Raw genomic sequence first — 13522 nt, 5'->3', positions numbered from 1 at the left:
ACTAGCATATTAGATAACACACTCTTTGGCAAGTTTGGTACTTGTTCCCAATTGAGCATAACTACTAGGTGTCATTTATCTAAAGTTCACAAAGTTACGATTTTACAAGTGCACAAATTCTAGCTGATTATTTCCCCTCTCACTAGTAAACTTCTTATTTGCTGGACATCAAAGTGGCATAAAAGAAGGGCTGATAAAAGTTTATATTCTGAGAATTAGACTCTCTAACATCTATTTAACCTTTTTGGCTCAATAGGTAGGATAATCAACCTATAGGGCAAGAAAAAATGGGAATGCAAGGCAATTTTTTAACTATGTTAATCTCTAGATGGTCATTCTTCAGAAAATTTACTAATTTGTTATAGAGTGAGAGAATCCATTATATAGCCCGAAATATGAATCAATAAGAAAAAGCACCAAATAAGGAACCAATGAGATAAAGCCCCAATTACTTATCAAAAACCAAAACTTAAAGCCCCAATTATCACCGCCATTCCTAAGGATACAAGACATAGTAGCTATCAGCAGCTCCTTTCACTCACACTAATTCTACGAATAGGAACATCGAGGTTATATAAACAAGAAAGAAAACCATAATAAACAGATACAACAGCGTAGTATACCTGTCGGCTCTCATGATTTCCTCTTAGAATAGTAATTAGTTGGGGATAGCGCACTTTCAGGCCCATTAGAAGCTGAACACATGAACTGATCAAATATCAAAACAGTTACACCACATTAAACAGCAGGATGCGAATTCAATTGAAAAAGTTTCCTAAGTAACTCTCACTCAGAAACACAGAGATCATTATTTGTTCTTATCTGTAATGCAGCCTATTAATTTCCTAGGTCGGGCAGTAAGCCTATCACAATTGCTATCCTCACGATATGTAGGAAAAGAAAGAATCATGCACTTACCGTTACGGTTTCAACTGAATAATAGCCACGATACGACCATATGAAGGGACAATAATAAAGCATTACCTAAGACCCTTACTACTCAAAACATACCATATAAGAGTAAAGAAAAAGCTTGATCAAGTGTTTATGCAATTATACTAAACTTGTTCATAAAAGCTTGATCAAAAGCAAATGAAGTAAATGAGGATGTGAGATAGCCACACGTACTTTTTATCATTTCTCAAATTTTCTCCTCAAGAACAAAGAATGCGGCTGTCTCATATCCTCATAATGTTGGGCCTAACATGCATCCTCTTGAGTTACAATGGAGATGGAATTAGCGCCATTTTCAAAATTTCCAAGCTTAATTAAACCACTCAAAGATTAAGCATTATCAAAAGTATCTATGTTGAAACATGTATGGCAACAGAGTGCTTGTACAAGAATAATACCTTCCCTCCAATTCGAAAAAGCTCAGCAAGATCATGGAATTGCCCATGAATATCACCAATATTTGGTACAGGGGTTTTGACGGGCTACATGGAGAAGGGAAAAATAAAAAACTACTTAGAATGGACATAAAGTGAGCCCGTATGTAAACTCACATGTTATAGACCATTAAAATGCAGATGCAGACACCAAAACAAAGCCCCCCTAACCTGCCCCCTCAAACCCCAAAAGTAAAACAGAGAAAATGGGAGATACAAAGAATAATTGAAGCGAACCCCACTAACCTGCCTTAAACTATTTTTGAAGCTATTTTCGAAATCAAGGGTTTCACTATTTTTGAAGCTTGGCTTCTGAAACTCGGTCCCTATTGAGTTGATTTGAAGGCTGTTGGACTTGATTCGAGCCTATTCACGTCCTAATCTTCTTGTTTTCAGTACGAAATCAAGTGGGTCACATAGTTTAAACCCTAGATATAGTCCTACCAGGTTTTTCGAGATCTAATCTGCTCTTGACAAGGGTTTTCGAAAGTAGATCTACTCCTACCGCACAGTAGGGTGTGAGACCTGTTTGGACCAGATTTTTGCAAAATAAAGAAGGAACAAACCTTTGAGTGGAACGTAGAACGAAATCAGGACTTCGTCCTGATTGGGCGGCCCTTCTGGATGTGCTTCATGAGGTCGGTCGAGAATCCCGCTATCTTGTTGCGGAGGAGCTTCGACGGGATAATGGCCACTTCCTCGAGGATCTTTTTGGGGGCTTGATATATATCCTCAAGGTCGGCTACACTGGGGTCTTCCGACTTCATTGCGGAGAGAGAGAGAGAGAGAGAGAGAGAGTCTTGAAACGAGAAGATGCAGAGTGGGGAAGAGGAATGGAGAAAGAGGAGTGGGTCGGATAAATTGGGTGGAAGCGGATAAAAAAAAAATTGGGTGGAACGCTATAATATAATTAATGAAACGCTGTAGTTTCACTTCGGCTTCTCTCCGTGTCTTTCAAAAGCAAGAACGCTATTATTGTCCCTCTACAATAGCATTTATAAAAAAATGCTGTTAAATTATGCTATAAAAACCTCTATTTGTTGTAGTGTCGAAGGCTAAGAAACGTTAAGCTCATCAGATCCTTCAGTCCATGGAGAATTAATGTGTACTGGCACTACGGCATGACCAGAAAGAAGAATGCACAAAAACGATAAATACCACATTTGAATAAGAGTGGTCATCCGAAAACCATTGAAGATCATCTCGGACCGGATAATTCTTCTGGGTCGTTGAGATTGGGAGTGGAATCAGGAACGGTATTTCCACCAGCAATTATCCAATCATTATTAGCCTCCATGAGGCTGGTTTTGAGGTATTTCCGCCCCAACATATGAGAATCAATGGCGCCCTCCATGTTCATCCACACGCCCCTCTCATCGCAGGGGAAGTTAGTTAACTCGGGGCATTCTTCTTGGTGCAAGTAAATTAACTTTGGAAATAATCTCCTCAATTCGCTCCAATCTATCTTTAATTTGCTCAAGTACTTCAAACGCAATATCTCCACGTTACACTGCTGCTCAGCATGTTTCAGAATTTGGCCTAGATCACATAGTTGCCCTCCTCTAATGTAGAGTTTCTTTAGTCCCTTTAATTTGGCAGGCCTTAACCAATCGGTTAGACGCTCCGTAGGGAAACACTGAAGGTCTAGTTTCTTCAATCTGGAAGGAAGTATCACATGGCCTCGTCTGCGTAGTTCCATGCGTGCTGCTTTTTGACTTTGTGAAGAGCATCCTCCCCATAATATTGTCAACTTTTGCAAGCCTTTAAAATTGTCTAAATCATCAAAGTCCCACAGTCTGCAAAAGTCTTTCACACTTACGTAGATGTTAAGTTTTCTCAACTTCCGCAGTCCTGACAAATCGTGAAGAGTACACGATTGTTTGTTGTTGTTGAAATCTCCAATTAAGAATCCCTTAAGGACTTTGAGGTTTGATAGTTGAAGAAGACTCTTGGGCATGTGTTCTAAAAAGTAACACTCGGACATGTCCAAGTGTGTCAAATTATCGAGCAAGCCGATATCCTCAGGAATCACCTCAAGATTATGGCATGCTTGGAGATCTAAGATCGCCAAATTCTTGAGCTCTAAAATGGATGCGGGGAGCTCCGTGATCATTGAAATTCCTCGAAGGCTAAGAAACGTTAAGTTCTTCAGATCCTTCAGTCCGTGGAGAATTTTGGCATCTGCTAGTTCAATGTGGTGCGTAGCCGAACTCTGCCATCTTCCGAGACAAAGACATCTGATATTCTCGGTATTATCAAATATTTCGGACTCCCAATTAATAACGGCTTCACCAACGTTGATCAGACATGCGTGCCCCAATATATGACCCCGATCATTTTCTAGATCCAAACCAAGATTATCATTTTGAAGATCCAAATCAAGATTATCCTTTGAAGTAAATCCACTTGCTTTAGCTGCTTCGTATAAAGCAGAACGAACAGAAATGCTCATTCTGCAACTGTCTGGCGCCAAGGAGCAATTTTGGTAGATAGGTTGGATGAAGCCCTTCTCAACAAACTCATTCAGGATTGTATTGCCATAATCATCCTTATCAAAGATCATTTTGACATAATTGGAAGCGGACAACCAGGTATATCCTAGGCCTAGGCCTATCCACAGGTAAATCATCGTCGTTCTCTTTATAATTGCCGCTGGTGGGAACTTGAAGAAACATAACAAACAACGCTGCCATGGCAAGGAGAGATCATGGAAAGCTTCCAATAGGCCATCAAAATCACCGGTGTGCGTATCCTCTGGCTCCTTGTAAAAGAAGTGCGACATTCCATCCTCGGCCTCATTTATATTAGGCCACCGGTTACGACGTGGGTTGGAATCGGCAGAACGGATTTTCCCATGCGAAGGGATCTGGAACTTCAGCTTCATGACGTCCTTCCGGAGTTCGTCAAAGTCTCTCTGACTGCCGCCTAATTTTTGTAGCTCCTCAAATTTCTCATGGGCCTGGTTGATTTTCACATTCATGTGGTCCATGTACTTCTTTGCCTCAGCAAAGGCCGAATCCGCGGCGAGGAGATCATTACGAATCATTTTAGAAGAGAGGGAAAGAGCTCTACCGTGGTCGTCATTTTTGTTGGTGGTTGCTGTACTGCTGGAAGCTGCTGCTTTGTGGTGGTTGTTCTCAAGCGGTTTGGGTTTGGAGACGCAAAACTTGGCCTTGAAGTTTGCTACGAAAGATCGTTTTGAGGAGTTGGATTTGGTTTTGGTAGAATTGTTGACGGTTGGAGTTTCAGCAGGTGATGGTGGAGGGGCTTCACAGCTAGTACTGGCCATGCTCTTTGAGAGAGAGAGAGAGAGAGAGAGGAGAGAGAGAGAGAGATGGAAAATTTGAGGAGAAAATCAAGCAGATGGTTAAGGCGCAACCTTCTTACTTGGGCGAAAGTTCAATGGCCCTAAACCTAGACTCAGACCTTGAGTCTTCCCACCTGCCCCAAGTCAGTCTTCACCGAAATTGTCACGATGTTTTCTTTATATTCCATTTTCACCAAAGTTTGGCCCACCGAAGTTGAAATTTTGTTAGGCCAAAGGTTTCTATGAACACCCCTTGATTTTGATGATAACAAAATATATTTTATGAATAGAGAAATATAATTAATATTGTGATACTTGGTACTCATTTGAATTAACATTTATTTTGTAGGATTTGGTTGAAGGACACATGGAAAGATTGTTACACCAAATCACTATCTTCAGTAGTCAAGATAATTGAAAGAAGGAAGATTAAGGACAAATCTTCTTAAGTTAGTTGGCTAGAGAATTATTTAATAAAGAATTGTTGTAAGGTCTATTATAGGATTTTGTAACATATCCAATCCACTTCATATTTTCAAAACATCTCTAGTCCAGCCCATTATTATTTTTAAAGTCTCAAGTCCACTTCATTTTTTGACAAGACAAAATTGTTCCTTCATCAAACTTTACACAACAACCACCACTACTGCCGCCGCCACCACCACCTCCGCCATCACCACCACCATGCCACAACAACCACCACACCACCACCACCACAGCCACCAACACGTCCCCACGACCACCTCAACCATCACGCTGCCACCACCACAATGCCGCAATCTCCACCACAATTACTACCACCACGCTGCCACCACAACCATAACCACCACCACCACTCAACCACTACCACCATGACGCAACCACCACCGTTCCACCACCACCACCATGCCCCCACCACCACATCCACCACCACCACCACCACCTCCACCACCACCACCACAACCACGCCCCCACCACCACCTCAACCACTACGTCACCGCCGCTGCCGCCACCATCACGCCACCACCACTCCACCACCACCACCACCTCCACCACGATGCCACCACCACCACAACGCCGCAACCACCACCACTCCACCACCACTATGCCCCCAACCCTACCACCACCACGCCCTCACCACCACCTCAACCACCACGCCGCCACCACCATCACCACATTGCCGCAATCTCCATTATAATTACCACCACCACTCCACCACCACCACCACAACCCTGCCCCCACCACCCCCACGACGATGCCACCACCTCCACCACCACGACGCCCCCCCCACCACCACCACGACGACGCCGCTACCACCACCACAACGGTGTCACCTCCTCCACCGCCTCTACCACCACCACAACGCTGCCACCACCACCACTCAACCACCACCGCCACGCCCCCACCACCATCTCCACCACCACCACGGCTCCACCACTCCCACCACCTCTATCACCATCATGCCCCCACCACCACCTTAACCATCACGTCGCCGCCACCACCACCACAATGGCGCAACCTTCACCACAATTACCACCACCACAACCACCACCTCCTCCACCACCACCACCACCACGACCACAATGACCACCACCACGCCACCACCACAATGACCAAATGCACTATACATACTTTTCGTTATATATTTAGACTGCAAATTTACACTTTTAGACTGCAAATTATTAAATGAACACTAACGCCCATGACAATTTAGACTGTAAATTTGCACTTTTAGACTGCAAATAAAGGCACTTTCATAAACTTTGTAGTCTAAAAGTGTAAATTTACAGTCTACATAAAAATTTAGATTGCAAATTATTAAATGAAAACTAAAGCCAATGAGAATTTAGACTGCAAATTTTCACTTTTAGACTGCAAATTTGTTAAATGAACACCAACCCCAGAAAAAATTTAGATTGCAAATAAAGACACTTTCGTAAACTTTGCAGTCTAAAAGTGCAAATTTGCAGTCTACACAAAAATTTAGATTGCAAATTATTAAACGAACACTAACGCTAATGACACAAAAATTTAGACTGTAAATTATTAAATAAGCACTAACGCTAATGAGAATTTAGACAGCAAATTTATACTTTTAGATTGCAAATTTGTTGATTGAACACCAATGCCAGAAAAAATTTAGACTGCAAATTTATACTTTTAGACTGCAAATAAAGGCACTTTCATAAACTTTGCAGTCTAAAAGTGCAAATTTGCAGTCTACACACAAATTTAGACTGCAAATTATTAAATGAGCATTAAGGCCAATGAAATTTTAGACTGCAAAGAGAAAATTTAGACTGCAAGTTTACACTTTTAGAATACAAATAAAGGCACTTTCGTAAACTTTGTAGTCTAAAAGTGTAAATTTGCAGTCTACACAAAATTTTAGATTGCAAATTATTAGATGAACGTAACGCCAATGAGAATTTAGACTGCTAATTTGCACTTTTAGACTGCAAATTTGTTAAATGAACACCAATGCCAGAAAAAATTTAAACTGCAAATAAAGGCACTTTCGTAAACTTTGCAATCTAAAAGTGCAAATTTGCAGTCTAGACAAAAATTTAGACTGCGAATTATTAAATGAACACTAACACCAATGAAAATTTAGACAGCAAATTTACACTTTTAGATTGCAAATTTGTTGAATGAACACCAATGCCAGAAAAAATTTAGACTGCAAATTTGCACTTTTAGACCGCAAATTTGTTAATTGAACACCAATGGCTGAGAAAATTTAGACTGCAAATTTATAGTACTTTTAGATTGCAAATAAATACATTTTCATATACTTTGCAGTCTGAAAGTGCAAATTTGTAATGTACCTACAAATTTAGACAGTAAATTATTAAATAAACACTAACACCAATGAAAATTTAAACTGCAAATTTGCACTTTTAGACTGCAAATTATTTTCTTGAAACACTAATGCCAATGAGACATCAGAAAAGCAAGTGTGACCCAGAAGGAAGGTGAATTACCAAAGAAGAAGTGGTGGTGGTGGAGTGATGGCGGCGGCGTGGTGGTGGTGTTGGTGATGGTGGAGTAGTGGTGGTGGTTGTGGTGGCGGTTGTGGTGGTGATGGTGGTGGTGGTGGTGGCGGCGTGGTGGTGGTGGAGTGGTGGTGGTTGTGGTGGCGGCGTGGTGGTTGTCATTTCGGTGGTGGTGATAGAGTGATGGCGGCGGCGGCGGCGGCGGTTGTGATGGAGTGGTGGTGGTGGTGGTTGTGGTGATCGCTTGGTGGTGGTGGTAATTGCGGTGGAGGTGGTGGCATTGTGGTAGTGGTGGTGGTTATGGTGGCGTGGTGGTGGAGTGATAGCGGTGGCAGCGGCTTGGTGGTGGTAGTAATTGTGGTGGAGGTGGCGGCGTTGTGGTGGTTGTGGTTATGGCTGCGTGGTGGTGGAGTGATAGCGGTCGCGATGGTGGTGGTGGTGGCGGCGGCGGTAGAGGTTTCCCATTTATTATTCATGAGCGGTAGGCTGGTAGCATTATTTGGATGTGGAGTTGAGCCATGTTTTTGTGGCACTTGGCTTGCCACGTAGAATGACAAGTTTCATGGAAGGGCCACTGCAACAACAGAGAAGGGGTGGGTAGGGAGAAATCGTCAAATTCAACATCCTACCTAATTGCGTTGGCACCTATAAATAACGATAATTATATGCCACTCAAAGACCCAGAACGGCAACAAAGTTGGCAAGGTGTGGTTGTGCTCATTTTTGTTGAGAAAGTAAATTAATATAGAAATATAACCTAGTTATCATTAGTGTGTAAAAAACATCCAACCATGGCATGCCTTTATATGTACTAATGGATGTCCGTACCTAAAAGCACGTCAGAATACAACGTAGTCTCAATTTAAATAAATTATTTATTTTATACGACTTCTATATGTGATAAATGTAATCTCCACAAAGCGTCAATTATCATTTTGAGATGTTTTCCTATTTGATCATTAAAGACATCATTTACATACATAGAGATCCATCGCCTAAAAAGTGAGGATGGATCGAAAGAGATAGATTATGAATAGAATATTCTCTGTATCTCTTAAGAAAAGAAATGATCCGATGGCTAAAATTAAACATGAAGTAATCTAACAGTTGTAGAGGTTGTTTTCATTTATATGCCTAGACATTTTCAAGATTCGGTTATCCTCTATTGATTTCAAGCTTATTTACCGCAAAAAAAAGATAAGAAAACCATAAGGAGTACATATTCTAGGTAGCAATAGTTTATTTGCGAAATAATCTAAGTCAGAGAGAGGAAGAACCAAAAAATAAATACCTACAAGATAAAGAAGCTATGAGAGAAACCTACCTTGCTTGGGGAGCTGGCTCCACTTAGGAGCAACTTACTGCCAATACTTAACTCTCTCTGAACTGATTTTATGATCTTATCAACTAGCTAAGCACTTAAGCTTCCACTAAACCTAACTAACTAAGCTGTTTCTCATCTACTGGACAAATGTTAGAATCATCATATGATCTAAGGTTGGACTTGGACAAGAGCCCGACATAGAACTTGAGTCGATCATGCTGATGGTTTTGAGGTATTTCCGTAACTGCATGTGAGATTCAATGGCCTCCATGTTCATCCACACGTCCCTCTCATCACACGAGAAGTTAGTTAAGTCGGGGCATTCTTCTTGGTGCAAGTAAACTAACTTGGGAAATAATATCCTTAGTTCGCTCTAATCTATCTTTAATTTGCTCAAGTACTTCAAACGCAATATCTCCACATTCCAGTGCTCCCCTTGGCGTTTCTGAATTTGGTCTAGATCACACAGTAGCCCTCCTTTAATGTAGAGTTTCTTTAGTCCCTTTATTTTGGCAGGCCTCAACCAATTGGTTAGACTTGTCATAAGGAAGCACTGCAGGTCTAGTTTCTGCAACCAGGGAGGAAGTGTCAGAGAGCCCGGTTTGAGTATTTCCATGCTTGCTTCTTCTTCACTTTGTCTGCTGCTTTCACCTTGTAAAGACCATCTTCCCCATGATATTGTCAACTTTTGCAAGCAAATAAATTTTTTTAAATCATCAAAATCTCACATTCTGCAAAAGTCTTTCACCCTTATGTAGAAGTTAAGTTTTCTCAATTTCCACAGTATTGACAAATCTTGCAGAGTGCATGATTGTTTGTTGTTTTAGAAATCTCCAATAATGAATCCCTCAAGGACTTTGAGGTGTGATAGTTGAGCAAGACTCTTGGGCATGTATTCTAGAAAGTAACACTCGGACATGTCCAAGTCTATCAACCACTGGAGCAAACTGATATTCTTAGGAATCGCCTCAACTACTAGTTCAAAGTGGTGCCTAGCTGAGCTCTGCCACCTTCCGAGATAAAGACTTATGTAACGCTTATGCCAGATATTATCAAATAATTCAAGCTTCCAGTTAATAATAGCTTCACCAACATTGATCAGACATCGGTCCCTGAATTTATGGTCCCAACCATTTTCAAGATCCAAATCATTGGAAGTAAATCCGCCATCTTCAGCTGCTTTGTATAAAGCAGAACGCTCAATCTGCAACTGTCTGGCACCAAGGAGCAATTTTGGTAGACAGGCTGGATGAAGCCTCTTTCAATAAGCTGATCAAAGATCTGCCATAATCCTCGTTTTTATCGTGTCCATGCAAGAAGGAAGTACATAGTTGACCTATCCACAGGTAAATCATTGTAGTTCTCTTAATAATTGCCGCCGGTGGGAACTTGAAGAAGCATAACAAACATTCCCGTGATTTCCGGCGGAGGTCATGGAAAGCCTTCAATAGGCCATCAGAATCACCACCATACGTAAACTGTGGCTCCATGTAGAGGAAGTGCGTCATTCCATCCTCGGCCCCGTTTTATGTTAGGCCACCGATTACGACGTGGGTTGGAATCAGCAGAATGGATTTTCTCATGTGAAGGGATATGGAACTTCATCTTCATTACGTCCTTTTGGAGTTCGTCAAAGTCTCTCATACTGCCGCCTAATGTTTGTAAGTCCTCAAATTTCTCATGGGCCTGGTTGATTTTCAGACTCATGTGGTCCATGTGCTTCGTTGCCTCTGCAAAGGCCGAATCCACGAGGAGGAGATCATTACGGATCATTTTAGAAGAGAGGGAAAGAGCTTCACCGCGGTCTGTCATTTTTGTTGGTGGTTTCACTGCTGGAAGCAGCATTGTGGTGGCTGTTGTCAACCGGTTTGGGTTTTAAGACAAATTACTTGGCCTTGAAATTGGCTACCAAATTTCGTATTGAGCAGTACTTGGATTTGGCTTTGGTAGAATTGTTGATGGTTGGAGTTTCAGTAGGGTGATCAGGGAGGGGCTTCACTGCTAGTACTGGCCATGTTCTTTGAAAGAGAGAGTTGGAAAATTTGACGAGGAAATCAAGCAGAGGTTAATTTAGGGGCAACCCTCTTCCTTTGGGGGTGGTGAAGTGTGTTTTGGAATTTGGGTGTGAAATGTGAATGGCTTTCTAAGGTGAGAGGTAAACGATGTCCATTCATTCTGGAATGGTATGCTGGTAGCAGTATTTATTGCACTTGCTACGCAGAATGAGAGGCACTGTGCGTGATTCTTGCTGGTGTTTGGAAGAGTTTTGGGTTTAGGGTATGTGTTGGCTCTTTTTGGGCTAGGTCCATGTGGTTTTTTAGGTTTATCTTTTGGGGCCTGGCCTTTTGGGTGTTGGTGGGCTTTGTCCCATCATTTTATTTTCTTTTTCATCCAACCCTTGGTTGGATTCCCCTCCCCCTCTCCCCCCACTTGATATACCATTTGTCAAGTGTTCTTAATAAAATTTTGTTGCCTATAAAAAAAATGAGAGGTTAGGTTAGGGAAGGGCGGGCCACTGCACTCAATTTGAAGTGTCGGCAAGAACAGAGAAGGGGTTGGGTGAAATTGACAAATTTAATATCCTAACTAATTGTGTTGGCAAGAGTTATATATGAATAGAGGTGTCAAATGGGCCGGGTCGGCACGGGCACGGCACGTTTGAAGGCGGCACAGCACGGCACAGGCACGGATTTAATCCTGGCACGGCACGATCGTAGTGGGCACGCGGCACGACACGGGCACGAAAGTGAGCGGGAACGACACGGGCACGACACGGAAATTGGCCTGGCACGACACGGGCACGGCACGGAAGTGGAATGGGGCACGAGTAACGGCACAGCACGACACGGTTTTAGACAGGCACGACACGACATGGCACGGGCACGGGGCACGGCACGGACACGAAAATGAGGGGGCACGGAACGGGCACGGCACAGAAGTTGGTCTGGCACGGCACGACACGGAAGTAGGATGGGGCACGAGTCACGACATGGTTCTAACCAGGCACGGCACGGGCACGGGTACTAGCACGAAAGTAGAACGGGATTTTAGTCGGGCACGGCACGGCACAGGCACGACACAACACGGTGTCGGTTCTCGTCGTCGGGCATGGCACGTCACTAGGCATGGAAAAACCCAAAAAAAAATGTTATTAAATAAACAAAGGATTTTAGATTATAGTTTACTTTATTTGTATGTATTTTTTGATGATCCAATAATTTATTAATCTTTTCCTTTTATTTAAGTAAAATAAGCTTTTAAAATATTTTATATGATTAAAAAATTTTGAATCAAATTTCAAACATGATAATAATAAAATATACCAATTACTACACATATACTAATATACATTATGTTTTATCTAATAAAGATTTTTAAAAAATACATAGAAAAAAAGAAGAAAAAAAACTACTATAAAAAAAATGGTTTTAAAAAAATAATCTCTATGGGGTTCGAACCAAAGTTCTTGGGGACTTGACAGTTGACACACATCTCAAACCACCAAGGCCAACAATTTTTTTGTGCTTATAATTAGAACAAGTAATATATATTACATAATTGATAATTCTATTCTATAAAAACGAGCCTCTTGTACGCTAGCCACACGATTGCGACAAAAGTATGATGATCCATACCGTTCATTTTGTTGTTCTTGGTGTTTTAATCACTCTCGTAAATTTTCGGGTCTATCGGGTTTTGGAAGCCCTTTCATCGGGACGTAGATTTAATAATAGAATTTTTTTTGTTATGTGCGATTAAGTATATAACGATAACCAATTTACTTCATTTTTTGCACGAATAATGTAATCACTCCCACATAAAAGGTAGACGGTTCCGATTTTCAAAAAACAACTCGGACGACCCTCAAGTGGTGTATTATAGGACTTTAACACGTTTAGAAGCACCGAATGTGTTCTTATCACGTAGTTTCCGACATCCGATTATTACCTATTCAGGGGAGAATGATAAATTATATAAGATCTTAAATTGTAACAGTTTAGATCGAACATTTGAAAAAATGAGTCTGCAGCTACCTTTCAAATTTATACATCGAACTTATCTGGTTCTAAACTAATATATTCCGTTATTGTCCAATGTACGCTAGCCACACGATTGCGACACAAGTATGACAATCCATACCGTTCATTTCATTGTTCTTGGTGTTTTAATCACTTTCGCAAATTTTCGGGTCTATCGGGTTTTGGAAGCCCTTTCATCGGAACGTAGATTTATTAATAGAATTTTTTTTGTTATGTGCGATCAAATATATAACGATTACCAATTTACTTCATTTTTTGTACGAATGATATAATCACTCCCACATAAAAGCTAAACGGTTCCGATTTTCAAAAAACAACTCGGGCGGGCCTCAAGTGGTGCATTATAGGACTTTACGAGAATTTTTCCTTATTGAGTGCATATGGATTATGGTGCGACTGTTGCACATGATCACACACTAGTATAAATAGAAAGAGATGAGAGGCGAAAGCCCTAGCAGCTGTAGTGACCCGTAATTTTGGACCGTGTT

General features: G+C 41.5%; 1 protein-coding gene across 1 annotated transcript; it reads right to left on the bottom strand.

Moving 5' to 3' along the window:
• Nucleotides 1-2873: 2873 nt before the first annotated feature.
• Nucleotides 2874-4677, bottom strand: LOC131319382 (disease resistance RPP13-like protein 4). Its single transcript, XM_058349610.1, has 2 exons — nt 2996-4677; nt 2874-2901 (listed from the first exon to the last, which is right to left on the bottom strand). The coding sequence occupies exons 1-2, from the start codon at nt 4675-4677 to the stop codon at nt 2874-2876; spliced, it is 1710 nt and encodes a 569-aa protein (XP_058205593.1).
• Between the last annotated feature and the right edge of the window lie 8845 nt (nt 4678-13522).

The sequence above is a fragment of the Rhododendron vialii genome, chromosome 3a, assembly GCF_030253575.1.
Source record: "Rhododendron vialii isolate Sample 1 chromosome 3a, ASM3025357v1".
NCBI classification, from domain to species: Eukaryota; Viridiplantae; Streptophyta; class Magnoliopsida; order Ericales; family Ericaceae; genus Rhododendron; species Rhododendron vialii.
This window is presented reverse-complemented; position numbering and strand designations above follow the sequence as displayed.

Excerpts from the sequence above, each read along its gene's own strand:
- LOC131319382 (XM_058349610.1), bottom strand. The coding sequence starts at position 4,677 with ATGGCCAGTACTAGCTGTGAAGCCCCTCCACCATCACCTGCTGAAACT. Across the intron at positions 2,902-2,995 it reads ACGGAGCGTCTAACCGATTG|CAGTGTAACGTGGAGATATT; the intron begins GTTAAGGCCTGC and ends CATGCTGAGCAG.